The sequence below is a fragment of the Pempheris klunzingeri genome, chromosome 3 (genome assembly GCF_042242105.1).
Source record: "Pempheris klunzingeri isolate RE-2024b chromosome 3, fPemKlu1.hap1, whole genome shotgun sequence".
NCBI classification, from domain to species: domain Eukaryota; kingdom Metazoa; phylum Chordata; class Actinopteri; order Acropomatiformes; family Pempheridae; genus Pempheris; species Pempheris klunzingeri.
This window is the reverse complement of record NC_092014.1, coordinates 16,322,884-16,340,564: the sequence shown is the minus strand read 5'-3', so window position 1 is coordinate 16,340,564 and position 17,681 is coordinate 16,322,884. Positions and strand designations below refer to the sequence as shown.

At 41.2% G+C, this 17,681-nt stretch overlaps 1 protein-coding gene across 2 annotated transcripts in view; it reads right to left on the bottom strand.

Annotated features, from left to right (window-relative positions):
* Nucleotides 1–17,681, bottom strand: part of palm3 (paralemmin 3) — a 30,131-nt gene continuing 12,450 nt past the window's right edge. For both annotated transcript variants that reach the window (XM_070828534.1, XM_070828533.1), the window contains exons 2-8: nt 11,272–11,324; nt 9,925–10,005; nt 6,067–6,194; nt 5,323–5,395; nt 4,195–4,225; nt 3,089–3,142; nt 1–1,951 (exon numbers count right to left, since the gene is read on the bottom strand). In XM_070828534.1, the coding sequence (XP_070684635.1) occupies nt 972–1,951; nt 3,089–3,142; nt 4,195–4,225; nt 5,323–5,395; nt 6,067–6,194; nt 9,925–10,005; nt 11,272–11,316 (1,392 nt within the window). In that variant the 5' untranslated portion in view covers nt 11,317–11,324 and the 3' untranslated portion in view covers nt 1–971. The remainder of the gene's footprint in view (nt 1,952–3,088; nt 3,143–4,194; nt 4,226–5,322; nt 5,396–6,066; nt 6,195–9,924; nt 10,006–11,271; nt 11,325–17,681) is intronic.

Genomic DNA, 17,681 nt, shown 5'->3' with positions numbered 1-17,681 from the left:
TATCACAAATGTCAGTTTAATCATTAAACCATTCATCAATCATTTCAAAGCTGACATCTCAGACACTCAATTCCACTTGTTTCTGTACACAGTATATACATCAATGCACAGAGCTATGTCAGGAACTCTGGACCCTCTCTTCAAAAAGAAAAAAAAAAAAAATACAAAATTATACTTTCAGGTATTTCAAAATAATTTCTCTTTTAAAACTGACAATGGCCCACAAATAATAAATATTCCGTGGTGCTTGATGCTGTTTATAAATTACACAATTTCATAGTATTAGTCTGTCTATTGTCAAAACCTGCGTTACAGAGTGAATAAAAATGCTCAGGCCCTATAATTAGATTAACAATATAACTCTAATAAAAGACCAAAATCAATAAAATAATTCAGCATTAAAGTCATTAAATTAGAAAAATATCCCCTCTGAACCTCTCCACATCTTGGGACTCCCAGTTGAAATCTCATTTGCATATTATGAAAGATAATCCAATTAATCATACATGTAGATATGACAGTTTAAAATCATAGATCTTTTGCCTGTTCTTTGCTTAACTGCATCTATCTTATGTTAATGAAATCAAACTCAAACAGTGCATAAAAACACACCTCATGTTTTGGTCCACGTTGCGTGAAGAGAATTGAAAAGTGTATTCCTGCGTAGAGAGCTCCTCAAGGCACTTTAACACTGACAAGTCCAGTCCATACCACCCCTGTCTTCACTTTTGGAGAGAGCTCACTTCCTCGTGGAGTATCAAAACTCAAGAGTGAGACGAGGAAGTTTAAAGATGAATACAAAGACTGAGGGCAGAGGATGGGGTGAGTAAAAAGAAGTAGCTTGTGGACGTATGGATTTGAAAAAGGATGGGTGCTTAAAACAAAGAGGCAAGGGAAGGAGTGTGTTAGGAACAGCAGAGAGACAGACTGAAGGATACTGGCAGACTGAAATTAATGTGTGGTGAGAGCATTTACATGACAGAGCAGCACTGGCAGGTTTTGCGTTTGGGTGCCTCAGCTGCCTCGCCCTGGCTCGCCCTGTTCGGGATGTGTGTCTCTGTGCTGGCTGGGCTGTTCGCTGCTGCTGATGGCCCTGCTTGGGTGTTGAGGGCTTTGGTCTGGGACAGAAGGGGCTCCTGCTCCCCCTTTTGGTTCTCCTGGGGATCAGCCAAGGGCACCTCCTGAAACCGGCCAGGCAGAGTGGCAGGGTCTTGGGCTTTTAATGCGGCCTCGGCTCCCTCTGCTGACATTGCAGCTTCACCCTTAGCTTCCAGATCGGGGGTGAGAGCGGAGGGTTGCGCCTCAGAGTAGACTGGCACTGAAGCCACTGTAGTGCCCTCTAGAGCTTCGGCTGGGGACTGCACCTGCGCAGAGATAGGATCTTCCGATTGTTTGTCCTGTCCTTCAGCCTTTGTCTCTCCATCTCCGTTTTCGTTTATCTTTGCACCATCTTGCATGTCTCCATCTCCAGTTGCTGGTTGTGTGTCTGCAGTGGCTTCAGTTGCTGGAGCTGCTTCCGTTTTCATTACCTCCTCCACAGCTTCCCCTGCCTCTTGGCCTGCCTCTGGATTCGGCAGAGGGGTTTCTTCCGACTGCATGGCCTCCTGCTGAACTTCCTGGAGCGTACGATTCTCACGTAATTCTTCCCCTTCATCTGTGATAATCACACGTTCTGCTCTCATCACAAGAATCCCGTCTTCCTCCTCCTCCTCGGCATTAATGGTGACATTTGGGACCAGACTAGCCTCAGACACACCAAGGCTCGACTCCGGTTCATATTTCATGCTAATAACACCTTGAGAGGCTACAATCGGTCCGTTGGTGGTGGATTGATTACTCAGCTCTGAAGCATCGTGATTGGTGTCTGCTTCGCCTGCACCATTGGTTAGGACAGCTGCAGTTTCATCAATTAGAAAGCTTTGGTTTGTCTTTACTTCATCCTCAGTGGTTTCTGAGATAAATACATATCAAATAAAATTTCGATTAAATATTAGTCAATAAAGCATGAAATATATGTGCGACTGCAATAATCAGAATAGTCAGTGCTGTTCATGAACTTTAATGGTGCTGAGTGAATTTGCAACCAATCTCTCTCATTGAGATTATTAGCTTTCATTGCAGTTAGAGCAGACACACTGTTACTTGACTGCAATTAGAGGTTGCTATGCCATCAATATGTTAGTGCTCAATACAGCTAATTTATTTCGTGAAATGCATTTATGTATCTTAATGCATTACACAGAAAAGTCATTCATGCCTTCGCTAATATAAAATGGAGAAACTAATAAAGGATTACACTGTTTGAGCTGCAGGGTATAAGATATAAACTGATGAATGGAGGCGTTTGTTTGTTACAGAGCAGAATGTAGCAGCCAATGTAAGTTGATATCTATTTAGTATATACTAAACACAAAGAGAGAAACGTAAAAATATTATAAATATTTTGATGATACAACATGAGAAAAAGATGAAAGCGGCTGGCAGATAAACTAGCAGCAGCATGTGATGCAAATTTGGATTCTGCAGTCTGAAGTTACAGACCCAATCTGATTTAAATACAAGTGGATGGGTCAATTTCATTTTCAGAACTCTCTTGTCCACTTCAACAGCTTCAGTATCATCCCCACTGACATGTCCGTGTACCCGCTGCCCTCTAAAAACTGCAAGTTATGCACTTAAGTGTCCACTAGCATAAATATATATGCAAAACTATATTCAGCATGCGAAAATATTCATCACAGCATATATGAACTTTCTGTGAAGTACAGGTATGCCCATGCCACTCCTTCCTTTATAATGCAAATTTCTTAAGCTCAGTATATACAATGCATACAGACAAGTATTTCCACAGGGGATTTCATGGTTTTTAAGGGGTTGAAGTGAGATGATGATCTGACAAGAATAAGCAAGATGACGAATGGAGAAGATATAAGATTCTTTCAGGTTCAAGGTGATGAGACTGATGTTGACATCAAAAAGAATATAGATAAGATTTAATGTGTGCAGGATATGTTTCTGGATAAAAGTGCTCCTCACATGAGAATATACTGTGTGGATTTTATGACACACGAGTCAACTCTATACCCACCCAATCCTGGTGCATCGTTTTCTCCGTTCTGCACAACTGCATGGTGGACTAATTCTGAGGGAGAAATAATTTGTATTCATTGCAATGTGTTTTTCAGACATGCAGTGTAGAAATCATGCATTACCATATTCATTTCTCAGGTAATGACATCATTAAAGGCAGAGTCTGCAACACTGGAGAGATTAGCAAGAGTAGCTAGGTCCCTTCAGGCTTTCATCCAAAGCCACCTCCCTAAGTCCTCTACAGTGAGACGACCGCCACCACTGTCGGGCCCCTTGTTAGTTGTGTACACAACTGTGGACTGACAGCCACAGGACTGTAAGTTGGTCCTGTGATTGAGTGGCAACCAGTCCAGGGTGCCCAATGACAGCTGGGATTGGTTCCAGCCCCCCCGGGACCCTTAAGGATGAGCAGTATAGACGATGGATGGATGGATGGATGGATGGATGGATGGATGGATGGATTGCTGTTGGGCTGTTATGAGAATTTCAACCAATATAACAAAAAGTGCTTCTAAAATAAATGACAGACCCTGCCTTGAAGTATACTGTGCCTTTATATTTTTCAAACTAAGATGCAATGTGGCTTAATCAACACACCTGTGCTTTTTTGGACAACTTATCTTGTCATTTCAATGCACAAGTGCAACACTAAAAGTGCATACTTATTTTCTGTAGACAATATTTAAGTTTGATTTAAGTTTATAAGTTATTTTCATTGCAACTAAAGAGAGAGAAATGGGACGTCCAAACATAAACCAAATGAAATCTAATCAACAGGTACTGGTGTAATTCAGGAAGAGTAGTATTGCAGTTGTGGTGGCAGCCAGAAGCAGTGGGTCCGCACAGAGTGCTTTTAACATGATAAAGCGTTACACGGTTGACATGTGTTGGACAGACCACAGTGTATTCTGTGCTGTTACATTCTGCGGATGTTGGAGCTCGTCAAATCGCTTGAAAATACTCGTGTTAATCTCTCTACAGTGTGAAACTTGCATCAATTTATAATTTTCTGTGGTAAAAAACTAAATGTAAATGCAATTTTCTAAAATGTCCACTGTAATTTAACATTTCTCTAAGCCAAAAGGTTTATCTGATGCCACTTACCTGATCCAGCCTCTGTCACTTTCACTGCATCCTGTTTGGTAAGAGGGACAGGGGAGGAATAAAATTTACTGTGACTCAACTGGTGAAACTGTTTATGCTGTGCTGTCTGAACCTCTGGTGCATTTCGAAGGGAATACAAAAAGATGACAAATGAAATGCAAATACAGGAACATCACACAAGCTTTGAGGAAACAGACACAATACGGAACATTTCTATGAAATATTTTTTCCTCATGTTGTGTAAATAAGATTCTACCCAACTCTCTAAACAGCACAGCCTCTGCTGAACTAGACAATGTGTCACCTAAAGTCTCTCAGATGGGGATTTTAGCTGTTAAAGGGCCATGAAATTCTAACTGGTCACAAGGGGGAGTGATTGAGCTGAAAAGGGCAACCTCACCTTTTTCCTGAACCCTTTCCAGGGTCTTGTGCATCATGTGCTAAACTACGTGAGATCTGCATTGATAAACAGTAATCCTGTATATGTGTGTACCTTACAATTAAAAGCTTTCAATGACCTAAACATATCATTACATCCCTAGTCTCATCAGAAAACATAAGGCAAACAAAGCCATAAAAAAAAATCTTCATGTACCTGTTTGAGTTGCCAATTACTCTGCCTGCCAAACCAAAACGTTGCTGGCAGGGTCTATTTAAAGTTCTGTAATTTCACAGCCACACATTCCTATATCACAGCCTGAAAAAATTAATTGATTTGAGTTGATTTTAAAGCCATGGTAGATGATATATGATAAAAATGAAAAACCTTATTAAAAAGACCCTGGAGCAGACGTTAAAAATGGAGGGGCAACTCTTTTGTTTTACCATAAAGACCTTGAGCAAGGTAAACATTGGCTTGGCTTGAGGTGAAACAATAATTCCACAGGGGATCAAGTGCTGAATTGTTCATGTAACTGCTGCTTACATTCATAAAGATCCTGCTTTTGAACAAGGAGGTGCCACATCAAAGGTACATTAAGAGAGAAAATGCATTATTCATGGCAAAAAGCCACAGACAGAGGTTGTGGGAAATTTTCAGCCTAATGGAAGATGATGGAGCAAACTTGTTCAACACATATTCCAACCCCCTTTGTGTCCACTGAGTGAGTGGGCGAGCAAGTTCCTCACCGTTTGGCCACCCTCCATCTGCTCCTTCAGCTTTTCTTCCTCCTCTGCCAACCGCTGACTTTCTGACTGCAACCTGAGATGGACACCCAGACACACACAAACGTACATACACACAAAAAACAAACACATCAAATGTATTCAAACAATGCACCCTTTGATTGCGATGCTTGTAATTATTCACATTTGATGCTTAAATGTCACTGTGGTCTTATTTTATGATCCATATCTAAGTAACAAATCTGTAGGCACAGGTACAGTGTGTGTGTGAGGAGTCTTGTTGGACAGTGAGGCAGAGCTGTGGACCTTTACAATAATAAGATTGGGATCTTGGAGTGTAGTCTTCAGGGACTTGACAACATTGTCCACTGCAATAAAGAAAGTCTGCCTCTGTCTGGCAAGTGTGCAGGCTGGATAACCATCTCACTTTCCTGCCTGAGTTCACTACTGGCGTAATTAAAACTCGGCTTTGCCAAAGCATACATTATGAACGAAAGCATCAAAAATGACATGAAAACAAAAATAGAAAAGGAAATGCAGCAACGATCAATTATCCATGAAGTTTCAACTACACAAATACAACAAAAACGTGACAGTTCTCTCATGCTCCGTCAGCTCTGCTAGCTGTTTCAGGCAGTCACAAACTGTCTCCTTGTTTCCTAGCTCCAACTTGCGCACGGGCACACACACACACACACACACACACACACACACACACACACACACACTCATACACTGTGGCCGTACTTGTCAATGCGTTTTTCGATCTCCTGGGCCTGGGAGCCCCACAGAGGGGAACGAGGGCTCTGGCTGTCCGGGGAGGTTGGGGACAAGGGAGCTCCTTCCATCAACCACTGGTCTCTCAGTGACTTCCTCTGTGGTGACAAAAGAGGAGGTGAGGAAGAGGAGGGAGGAGAGTGAGTCAACATTCAGAGATATTTTACTGTATTGTGGTGATATGACTCTGTTGTGTTATCCAAACAAACTGTGATTCAAACACGACATACACAGTACTGTGAAATGATATATATACCATGCATACCATGGTCCTTTTAATATCTCTAGTATTAGTTAATTGTAAGCAGCACTATGCATACTGGCAATATGGGATTTAAATGGGATTTTTAAGTGGTAAAATAATACAAGTCTTTGTAACAGAAGAACATAGTGAATGTTTTCACAGCCTATGACGACCAATGACATTGACCAACTCCTCCCTACCTAGTGCACTATTTTTACCCTCGACCACTTTTTTTCCAGTGTCCTCAGTTTAAAATATATGCACTATAGTGTCCTTGAAATATGACACTACAAAATGTAAACAACCTGTTTATGATGTGGGGAATTGTAAATGAGAGATTGTGTCGGTGATTTCAGACACAGCCTAAGAGAACTAGCGAGAAGTAGAGAGAGAGGGGTAGTAAGATGCTTGAAGCACAGAAATGAAATGAGGAAATGTGGTGAGAGAGGTAAAGTGAAATGTGATTGTTTGAGGGTGGCGAAGGTGAGAAAAAAAAAAAAGGTGAGGCACAGAAAGAAACACCTTTGAGTCCATGTTGTCAGTCTTCTCTGCTATCCATCAGAGAGAATACTAGCATGAATTTAGTGCGTGTACTTTATATTCTCATCTTATTCCTACACCACTCCAGTAAATAGACATGACCCAGTGAGCCAAAGCTGCCTGAGGCTACTTACCATTCCCTCATAACAGAAAACAAAGCCAAACACTTTTAAGTTTTACAAAGAGAAGAGCTCAATTGTAGAAGTGACTTTCCTCTGACCATCATTTCCTAAACAGACTATTACAGACACACAAAATGATCTGACAGACAAATAAAAACAATAATATTCCTCTGCGTCTAATGCTTTTTTGTTCTTTGTCTTTTGTTCCAGATCTTTACTGGAAATCTAGCAAAATCTCTTCAAAAGCTCTGCGTGTGTGTTTGTGACAATGGGCCGCATGCAAGAGGCCATATACAAACAAATTTTCTTTTTCACAATTTGTTCTTATTTTGTTGGTATCCACTGATGTCTGGGATTCACCAATGTTTTCTTATTGTTACTCTTCTCTTAGGTAAGAGAAAAATTTACAAGAGCAGTCTTAGAAATAAAAAAACTCAACACATTTTCCAATGTAAGGAAACGTGTTTTAAATTAGTAGAACATTAAAAAAACTGAATATAATAAAATCATATTTAGATTTTTACGTGTTTTAGAGGAATTATAATGATTGGTTAGCTAAAGAAATACAATTGGTCCATTATTAAACCTTTGGTTGATATTGCATGCATTCAGCTTCTGAATGGTTTACATACTGCTGTTAGATAATTTAATGGCCAATGGCCATCCAGGCATTATTCAGAGAATGCATTTTGGTCAGCTTACAAGAAAATATCACAGGTTTGGGTGGGCGGGTCAAAAAACGAGCAGTGCTCTGGGTAAGTTATTAATAGCTTAAGGAACCACTGTGTGCAATAGTCCACCTTCCACCTTCCACCTCCTCTACCTCTCTGTCCTTTTTCTCTATCATATGTGAGGATTTTTTTCCCTATCCCATAACCATAGCTTTTCTTTACACTGCTGGCAAATTAAAGCCGTTGCGGGTTGGATCAGGTTTGGGTGGTTGATTAACACATGTTGGTTGGTGCAGATTGGCTCTCATAACGGGCTGGGTTGGTGTATTACCAAGCCTCCATTTTAGCAGAGGGAGAGATAGACAGAGGGAGAGATAAGCCATGAACAGCTGTTTCTATGCACCTCTCCTACTGATTTTGAGAGATTATTATGAATGCTTTGATTAATAAATGTGGATTTTTGATGCATTCTGTGACTTTTTCTGTCTCTGTGACTGTACAGTACCCTCTCTGTGTCCCAGGACCTAGTTTACAAATTAAGCACAGATCATAAGTTTATTTCATGCAGACTTTGGCAAACATTGGCATGAGTCCACAAGCTGTACTAAAGTAAATCAGTCTACAAAAAGCTGGGAGTTATACTGTCCTTCAATGTGTGGCAAAGTTGGACATATTCCAAGCTACAACCTGAAATTAAAACAAACAAACATGGTGATATAGAATTGCGCTCAGACAGTGAGACCCTGCCGAGGACAGTGACAAAATGATGTTATGATGATAGTGGTTAGAGTGCCATTTGACAGGCTCAGAAAACCAAGCCTGCCATTATTTACTCCACAAATGTATTTCCACCACTATTTGGTGCAGAACTTTGTCACAGACAATCAGATTCCAGCTCTTAAAATAGTTGTTATAATGTCGCAATACGGATACACTTAATTGAGATAGCTGTAAGCAGGAAATAGTCAGAAAGGAGAAACATTCTTCACTCAAACCTCATAAACAAGTTGAGTTACCATGGTTATATATATATATAATAGTGACTGCAAGGTGACCTTAGCTCAAGTACCTGTTTCAGCAAGCATCTGCGCAGCTTAAGTGCCCCTTGAGCCAGACAGTAAACCTGTGCCATCTCAAGGAACACCGGTCTGTAGCTGACCCTGACAAGCGGAAATACACAGTCTATCTGCAGGGAAGTTTTAGTAAATCTAATCTAGTTAAATAGCCAAGATGGTCATTTTCATCATAATTATGTTAAAAAATGCAATAAATCCTGGCACAAAGCACTCACAGCTGCTGCACTTACTGTGTGAAGCCAGGTGATGCAAGCTTCGCACTTCATACTGAGGTGAAAACCCATACTCCCCTCTAGCCTATGGCCCCATGTTCAAAATCTGGCAACGGTTAGCCAGTAACTACCTCCTTAACTATAAGCGTCACAAAACCATCTCTGTGTTTTCTCGCTGCAGAACAAGCCCTGCTCTGTTCCCCTCCCTGTGCCTTTGGTTTGCTGGACGCAGCCCTCGCTAAACTTTCCTGCAGGTCAGGAGCTGTGTATGAGCTGCTGCTCCCTCTTTATCACATCCTTACATCTACCCTGGGGTTAGCATCTATGTCAGAGCTAATGAATGTACTAAAAGCTGTGATGATACCAACTCTCGAGAGACAGCAAGTATCAAAATTTAATTTGAAACTAATCTTTGAAGCCTCTTGCGACTTGATTTTTTAACGCATAGATTAAATTCATGTTAGTGCTCAAACACACACGCACACACAAACATGGCGAGCATATGCAAACCACACCGGCACAGACATGCATACCTGCGTGCACACTAACGCACACACAGCACAAATTTCACACAATTTAAGGAATGTGCCCCAGGGCAGTGTAACACAGTGGAGTAGGAAGTGGGAACGCCAGTCTGGAAATGATGTGAAAACAATAGAGCAGCTCTGTGACTTGCAGGGTGTGTAAACACTCACATAAAAACTGAATTCAGCAAAGGAAGGCTTGCCTTTAACCTTGCGAGAAACTGGCAGAACCAGGAAGTGTGGGAGGTTGTACAGTTCATCTATGTGTGTGAAAAGGAAATAAATTTGGAGGCAATCTGCTTACTAACAAGCCGAAATGGGTCTGCAGAGGATTTCAAGGGAGTGAAATTAAGGCTGCAAATGTGTGTGTGTGTGTGTATGTGTATATGTGAATGAATGAGATCAGTTAGACCATCCTGTGTTTGTGTGTCCTTGAGACCTTGAGTTGCTGTAGTCTGAGCTTCTCATCCTCCATCTCTCTCCTGGCTCTGTCCTGCTCCTCCTGCAGCCGCCGCTTCTCCTGACAGATGAAAAGAGGGAAGGAAGGGTGAGAAATTACACAGAAAGAAAATGAATGTAGACTAATTGATAGTTTAGTGGTGAAGGAGTGAGAGCAAGAGGAGTGCAACTTCATTCAAATAGAGAGGAGGATAAATGATGGACTAAGAAACTTTGATCAACAGTCAGAAATATGCTGCAAACAAGCTGATGTAAATTAATAAACAGAAAAAAGGGGAAAGGAAGAGATGGCAGTGAATAAATCATCACTAGAAAAGAGTAAAACAGGGGACACCTGGTCAACCATCTGTCACAAGGACTCTGTCACCACAGACATCAGGTATACCTTATATCCCATAATGCTCAGAGCAGCTGTCCCCATGGCAACCCGGTGTTGTTTTCGTGGGACCAGGGACAGCCTGGCTCACCACATTGCACATTCAATAAAATATTTAGGAGTTACGGACAGCTCAGAGAGCTTAGTCTCTTTATCCTCTCTTTCTCTGTACAGGCAAATCTGAAATGAAGGCGGAAGTAGACAAGTCGCCACTACTGCTGTGTAAACCTGCTTATAACACTAAACATAAAACATAAAAACGTCATTGAGATCCTGTAGAACTGGTTATATGTCAAAAACAGTCATCAAATGCCAGTAAAAGGCTGTAATCTACTAAACCTAAACTTTTCAAAGACATTTAGTCCCACTGTAGCTGTATTTTCACCTGCTCCAGCATGGAAATAAGGAATGTAGAAGCCACAAGCATCTGCTCTGTGAAATTAATTTTACTTTAATAAATGTCCAGAAAATCCTCATATTTCAACCGTAATTTGAAGACCGACCAGAGCTGCTAAAGACCAGTGGTGAATTGTCACTCTGCTAGCTTGGTACTATGTTTCCTGTCTTTTACAGCAGCACTTTTCCAATTTCAAATGCATTTCTTTTGATTAAAATCATGGAATTTGATGATTTGCATGATGATTTGTAGAGGATGAACTGTAGTGGTTGGACAGAAGTTACTTTGCTTTTTTTCTTTTTTTTTTAAAGACCGAAACCTGTGTCATAACAAGTGCTTTGAGACCTTCATGTAGTCTACCTTCATCTGACTGAGGGGGTAACTACTGACTGTGAGGAATCCAAACATCTTTGTCCACAGTCTGTGTAAATGTGTACAGTTCCAGTCTGCTGCCACAGTGATGCCGGCTGCGCTTCAGAGCACCACATATACATCAGTCCCTGGATTGTGTTGGCCGTGTTTGTGTTTGTGTTTGTGTTTGTGCGTGGACTCACAGCAATGGCCTCCAGTCGCTGTTTGTACTTGTCAGCCTCATCCATCCTGGCACCTGTGAGACATCAACGCAGGGTTGAAGGTTAGAGATCAGAGGTTAAACAAATACAAGGCAAGTCAACTGGATCCATTTATTCCCAGAGATTACTATGTTTGCTGGTGTGAGAATATTAACCCGGGGCATTATTTCACATGTATCCTCCGCATTCTCTTACAACCCTATTTAGCATTTACTTCTGTTGAGATGTCCATTTTTGTGCAGTTTTATTTGTCTTTTTCTTTACAAGTGTAAAAGTTGTCTGTGGTCTAATGAGTGTGTGAAGAAGAGAACCTAACAACATTTCTGTGTTAAAACTCCCATCCCTACTACATTAGAGATCAGAGACCAGACTTCAGCCGTTGCTATTTGTGAAGCATATAATTGGACAAGTATATCAGTAGTACGTGCCTACGTCTGCGGAGCCACCACGACCCAAAATCCTCCACACCATTCCCACTCCCACCCTTGCCAAAAATGGCTCTCTCACACCCCCATTAAGCCTTTTGTGTTTATCATGACACAGCTGCAGGCATCTTGAATAATATGAGTATCAGCATTTGTTTTCCTCTGCAGTTCACACTAAAATGGGACAATATTTGAGCTCCCTAAAACACATGAGAGAGCATTGACTAGAGTCATACATAGAAACCTGCTTACAGCAGCTCAGTCATTAGTGAGTTCCTGCCATCTTAAGACATAACTCTGCTTCTAGAGGAAAACCTTCCTCTTTTAAAAGTAAAAAAAAAAGTAAAAGTCAACTTCTCAGGAGAGAAACAACACTTATTTTTGTCCCACATGTAACTCTGCTTTGGATGGGTTTCATAAAGAAAGACTTTATGTGATAAGAATAATTACAGTGAAAACATTGTTACTGGAAATTACGTTTTTACGCTATGAAAGGAATGATCTTCCAGTCACTGACAATCCCATGTGGTAAAGACTTCTGTCCTACACCAAAAAAAAAAAAAAAAGAGATCTCACATTGGGGGAGATCTGAGCAACATGATGTCCTATTTCTGTAACAAATGCCACACTGTCACAACTGTTGTCGCTAATCGCCATCACAGAGCTTTGAAGCACAAAACATGTCCTCGCACACACACAGACACACACTGCAAAACCTGCATAAACAAACTAAGGTCTATGGACACTACTGGGGAGATCTTAAATGGTGATCTCACCTTTTACATTAAAATTCAACTGTATATTGTCACGTCCAGTTCAAGAAAACACCTCACGTGCTAAAAATAAGCTTTGACACGTCAACCCTCAGCCACATTACTCATTTCTCCCAAAATCCCCTCCCCATCCAACCCTTGCATACTCTAGAAAATGCGGTTTCTCATTTCTCCCCACAAGGCAACTCAGCAGAGCTGATGCTATTGTTGCTCCTCCAATATGGTAGATCTTACAGGGCCTTAAGGGGTGTTAGTTAACATAGTAAGAAACTTCTCCTTACCAACACGTAAAGAATTCCTTCTGTGCCCTCAAGGTGTGGCAGGGTCACAGGGGAAAACAGCCCACATAAAATAATATTGAAACACAGGTGTACTGTGTATGGAGGGGAAAACAGAAACATGAAAGCAGAAGTGGGAAGGTGAAAAATTTTGATGCGGAAACTATCTCCAGCATGCTTTCATTACACTGAAGTCTTCTCAAGAACTGGGGTGGTGAAACAGAGGGGGAATGATCATCACGAAGATATATGCAAATATATATGGAGAGATTGAGAGACAAGAGAAACCCATCAAGAGCAAGAGAGGTAGAAGGAGACAAAAATCTCATTTTGGCAGTGTTTTGAATGACTGGAGGTTCAGTGACAGCTTACAGTATAAGCCTCTGTAGGGAATGGAGGCTTGTGTCTCATCAGGGCTCCAGGAGAGCGCCTAGAATAGCAGCCAGAGATAAACAAGCAAACACAAACAGAGGCTTTGATGAGGAGGTATTGAGGAGCTCCCCATAGACACACACTGACTTCGATAATTAGACATGATACAGGAGGGTAGAAAAGGGAAGGCTGACAAAGTCAAAAAGTTAACAGACAGAGAAAGTCAAGACGGTTAGAGAGAAGAGCAGCAGAGAAAGAGAACGACAAGAGGGGAATGAAGTGATAGGAAATGTAGCAACTGGTTTGCGATTAAGATCCCCTAATACCCACAAAGTGGGACGACCTGTGACACAAATGTAAGAACAAATCTTGGACAAATCAGACAGAAGACAAGAGATTGTTCAAGAGTCAGAAGACCAGAGAAATTGTGGATTAAATCTACTCTGTTTCCCATAAAACGCTGATTATCGTCAAGCAAACTCAGGCCAAGCTGCCCCCAGTTAAACCAAAGAGGGGTTTTGTAATCTTGGGTGGTTTCATTTAAAGGATTGCTAAAAAGACGTGACAGTATCTAGTTCTTTCAATAGAAAAAGCCAAACACTTGCAAAAAGGCCAAAAAAAAAAATATTAAATAGGTTTATTTATTTATAATTCCTTGAATCATCTTCTCTCAGACTCATCATGGGACCCTTTGGAGGAAGCAACAGAGGATACTTAAAATCATTCAGGATTGGCTATAAATCAGAACTTTTATTTATTGGGCAGTGTCCACATTATAAAACCAATCAGACTTTACTTTACCCATGAATCTTTGCACTTTAACTGTGATTTTTCACACAACTCCCACAATCTTCTTGTGGTACTCAGAAAGCACAACAACCCACAACTGTGCTGTGGGGACCCAACAAAAACGGCACTTGTTCACTGCACCCTTGGTATCCCAGAACCAAACAGCAGTGCTGAAACATCAACATGGCGCATGGCCACGGACACAGCTCAGCTGCTACAGCATTTAATTACAGTCCGACACCAGTTCACCTGTAACACCTGTTAGATGCCAACCCAGATGGCTGAAATGACTAAAGCCTCAGCTCCATTAAAACTGGCAGTGTTTTGTTTTCATGGCAGGCATTTGTATTCTACGCAAACCTTTGCCTGTTGAGTAGGTTGTAGGCCGTCTGACCTCAGCGGTATGATCTCCTACATAAAGAGTCTCTCTCAGTCTCTGTCTCTCTCTCCACATACTCCACTCACATCACACATTGACCAAAGGTGCTATGGCCAAAAACATAAAGAGCAGAAGCAAGATGAATTGTAGTCTGTTGGGAAGAGAAAAGTATATTGTACATTAGTGCTGCAATTAGTCAACAGGCTTTTTTCACTGCAGACATTTTGACTTGTCGTTGCAGGAAAAGCAGAAGTGGAAAAGCAGACAGTGTGACAGAAAGCCAGCATTCAAAATACCCTGAAACCCCTGAAACTAAAGCTAAAGCTAAAACTAAAACTAAAGCTACATGGAATTCATTATTTCATTTACATTATTGGGCCTGTTTCCTTTGGGCTTTGGATTGTTAGTCTGAAAAATCAAGTAACAAGGTGTCGCGTTGGCCTCCAGAAAATTACAGTGGGCCTTTTCTGTATTTTCAGACATGTTGTACAGTAGACTAAACAATTAACTGAGTTAAAGCTGAAACCAACTAATGTGCCAATTAATCAGTTAACTGTTTGGTCCACAAATCTTCCTAACTCACATTCTTTACACTGGTAGTCTTTGGCCCAGACTGATATCTGACTGGTATCACTTGAGGAAATTTATCCGACGCATCCTCTGGACACACTAAAGGCTTAACGCTAAATTTTAAGTAGCACTCCAAGATCTGTAAACAGATCAGATAAAATATAAAATTGGTGGACTTTACCTTTAAAAAGTTCTAACTTGGAAATGTTTGGCACTTTTGCATATAAAAAAAAAAACTTAAACAACTGATAAGGCAAAAAACAGCGATTAAACGACTGTCAGTTGAATCAATTAACGAAATAACTTTTAATTAGTTATTAAAAAATAACAGATGGATGAACTGAAAACAATCATATATTGCAGCCCCATTGTAAAGCACAAGAGCTTAATAGTGTGTGTGTACAGGAAGGTCCAACATTCCTTCTGCCCTGGTGCAAAAGAATGTATATTTGCCTTCAGTGTATGTGTGCATGTGTATATAACAATGTATATTTGCCTAGTGGGGTGCCATGAAGTCTGTATGCTGAGTGCTGGTGTGGAGACATTAGCTCTGTGGGAACAGATGGAGGAACGGGGGGGTGTCTGGAATGAAAAACTATAAGAATCATTTAGTATCACATTTCACTGCTTGGGATTTTCTCTGACACCATACATAAGAATGAAAACAGGAATCTTAAACAGTGTTACCACAAGGTTGGAGGGGTTTGACGGTTGCAGTGTTTTTTGTTTTAATCTAAAGACTTCCGGACCTACAGAAACTATTTTGGTGTTTGGCTAAATCCAAATCACTGCACATATAAAGAAAAGTCTTCATTATTTTCCAACTGAGCAAAACACCACAAGAACCAAAGCATTAGCATTTAATTTTCCGAGGTTTAAAAAAAAAAAACAACTGAAAAAGCTTGTGGGAGAGGCAATGAGTACAATCGCTGGCATGCCTCCTGCTGCTCTGCATTAACTGGCATGTACAATGTAACAGTGGCATACAGTCGCCACACCAGATGAGATGTAGTTAAGTTGTCTACGCCAAGCATGTTTCGTTTCTACGCAATCATGATCTAGCTTATTCAATACAGCGCTCTACTCCAAAACAGGCAGAAAGGTAAGTGTACATGGTTGTTGACTTGGACTTCAAAAAGGGATGGACGCTGGCAGCAGGGCATCATGAAAGCTGTGAAGCGTCAGTCATGAGACTCCATTACAGGTGTCAAGGGGGACCTTTCAGTCCAGGCATTACTGGGCCTGACAAAACCTCTCTGATGGTGAATTGGCTTTATCAGACCAGCCATTATACTTCTGTGTAAATACAATAGAAAGATGATCAGGGTCAGGATCTACAATGATATGCACAGCATCGATTTGGCTAAAATTAGGGCTCCAACTATTGTTCGGTCAACAGTCCAAAACCCCTAAAATATTACTGTCATATACAGTATGTGACCAGAGAAAGCATAAAATTGTGACATTTTTGCTTGAAAAAAAATTAATTAAGATGTGCCTTTAATGTCAGGAGGGCTTGTAGAAAGATCAAAGAGCAACAGTCTTCTGGCTGATTGGCTGCTTCTGTAAATACTAGCCACTGAACACACATTGTACACCGAGCTGCTAAAATAGCTTCAGGTCTGTAGGGGGTGGGGGAGGGGGCGGAGGAAGTCATTAAAAGGCCACCGAGTGACATTTTATTTTTGTGTGATGATGCAATTACGCTGCTGTAAGACCGCTGGCCACCCTGCTTCTCTGCACTTTGAAGTTTCTGCTCCATTTCTTGTAGAGACGTGGGGATGGGGGTGGGGGATGATTATAGTAAAGACAGAGGAGAGAGAGAGAGAGTGGGAAGCAGACGAAGGGATGAAACATCAGATTGTGCGGTCTCAATCACACAGAGAACTGTAAGCACATTTGAGCACCAACATTAATAATTTTATTAATTTCTAATAGCTGTATTAGTGATGCTATGCTGGAATCATCTTTGCTTTGAAGTACAGCTCACTTGCTAAAGACTCATTTACAGTGCTACCTCTATGTGCCCTATTATCCTGCTTCTTCTCCACATTGCTACTCTTTGGTAATAGGGTGCAGCATGTAACTTGCAGAACAGAAAAGAGTGGAACAAGACGAGACGGGAGCAGAGAAGAAAAAGCTTTTTATGGGCTCAATTCGGAAACTTCAGACATTTTCAGGGCTGTGACACAGAGAGGCAGACAGACATTATTCCAAGGCCACTGAGAAAATATCCTTCCACCCGTGTTTTTGGGAACAGGAAGAGTACAGGCATCGCCGTCCTCCAGACGATTACGGACAGAATATGAAATCACAGCGACCCTGATCTCTGAACTTGCACATCCTCTGTTGTCGTCACTGGGCATTTCTCAGGAAGAGCCTGACTTAAACAGACAGTCAACTAAGTGTAAAACAAATTCCTAGACAGAACTTCAATCGAAGACGAGGCAGTCAAAGAGACAATCACTCTCTGGCCTACGGGATGGACAGAGCAAATTGTTGTAAAGTGCTTTTTCATCAGCTATTGATTTTCAGTGGCTTCAAAGACTCTGCAGCAGAAATTGCATTATTGGAGATGGATACCCTGCTGATCTTCATGAAAATAAATCTGACACACAGTGGGAGGGTTTGTGTGTGTGTGTGCGTGTGTCTATTGTATGTGGTGTGTGTTTATGTGCGTGTGTGGGTGGTATGGGTGGAATTTGTGTAGCTTGGATGGTGCTGCTGCAACAGCATGCAGCCAAGTTCCTCTGATTGGCAGTCCAGGTCAGGGGAATGAAAACACTGCATTCCTCTGCTGTGTGTG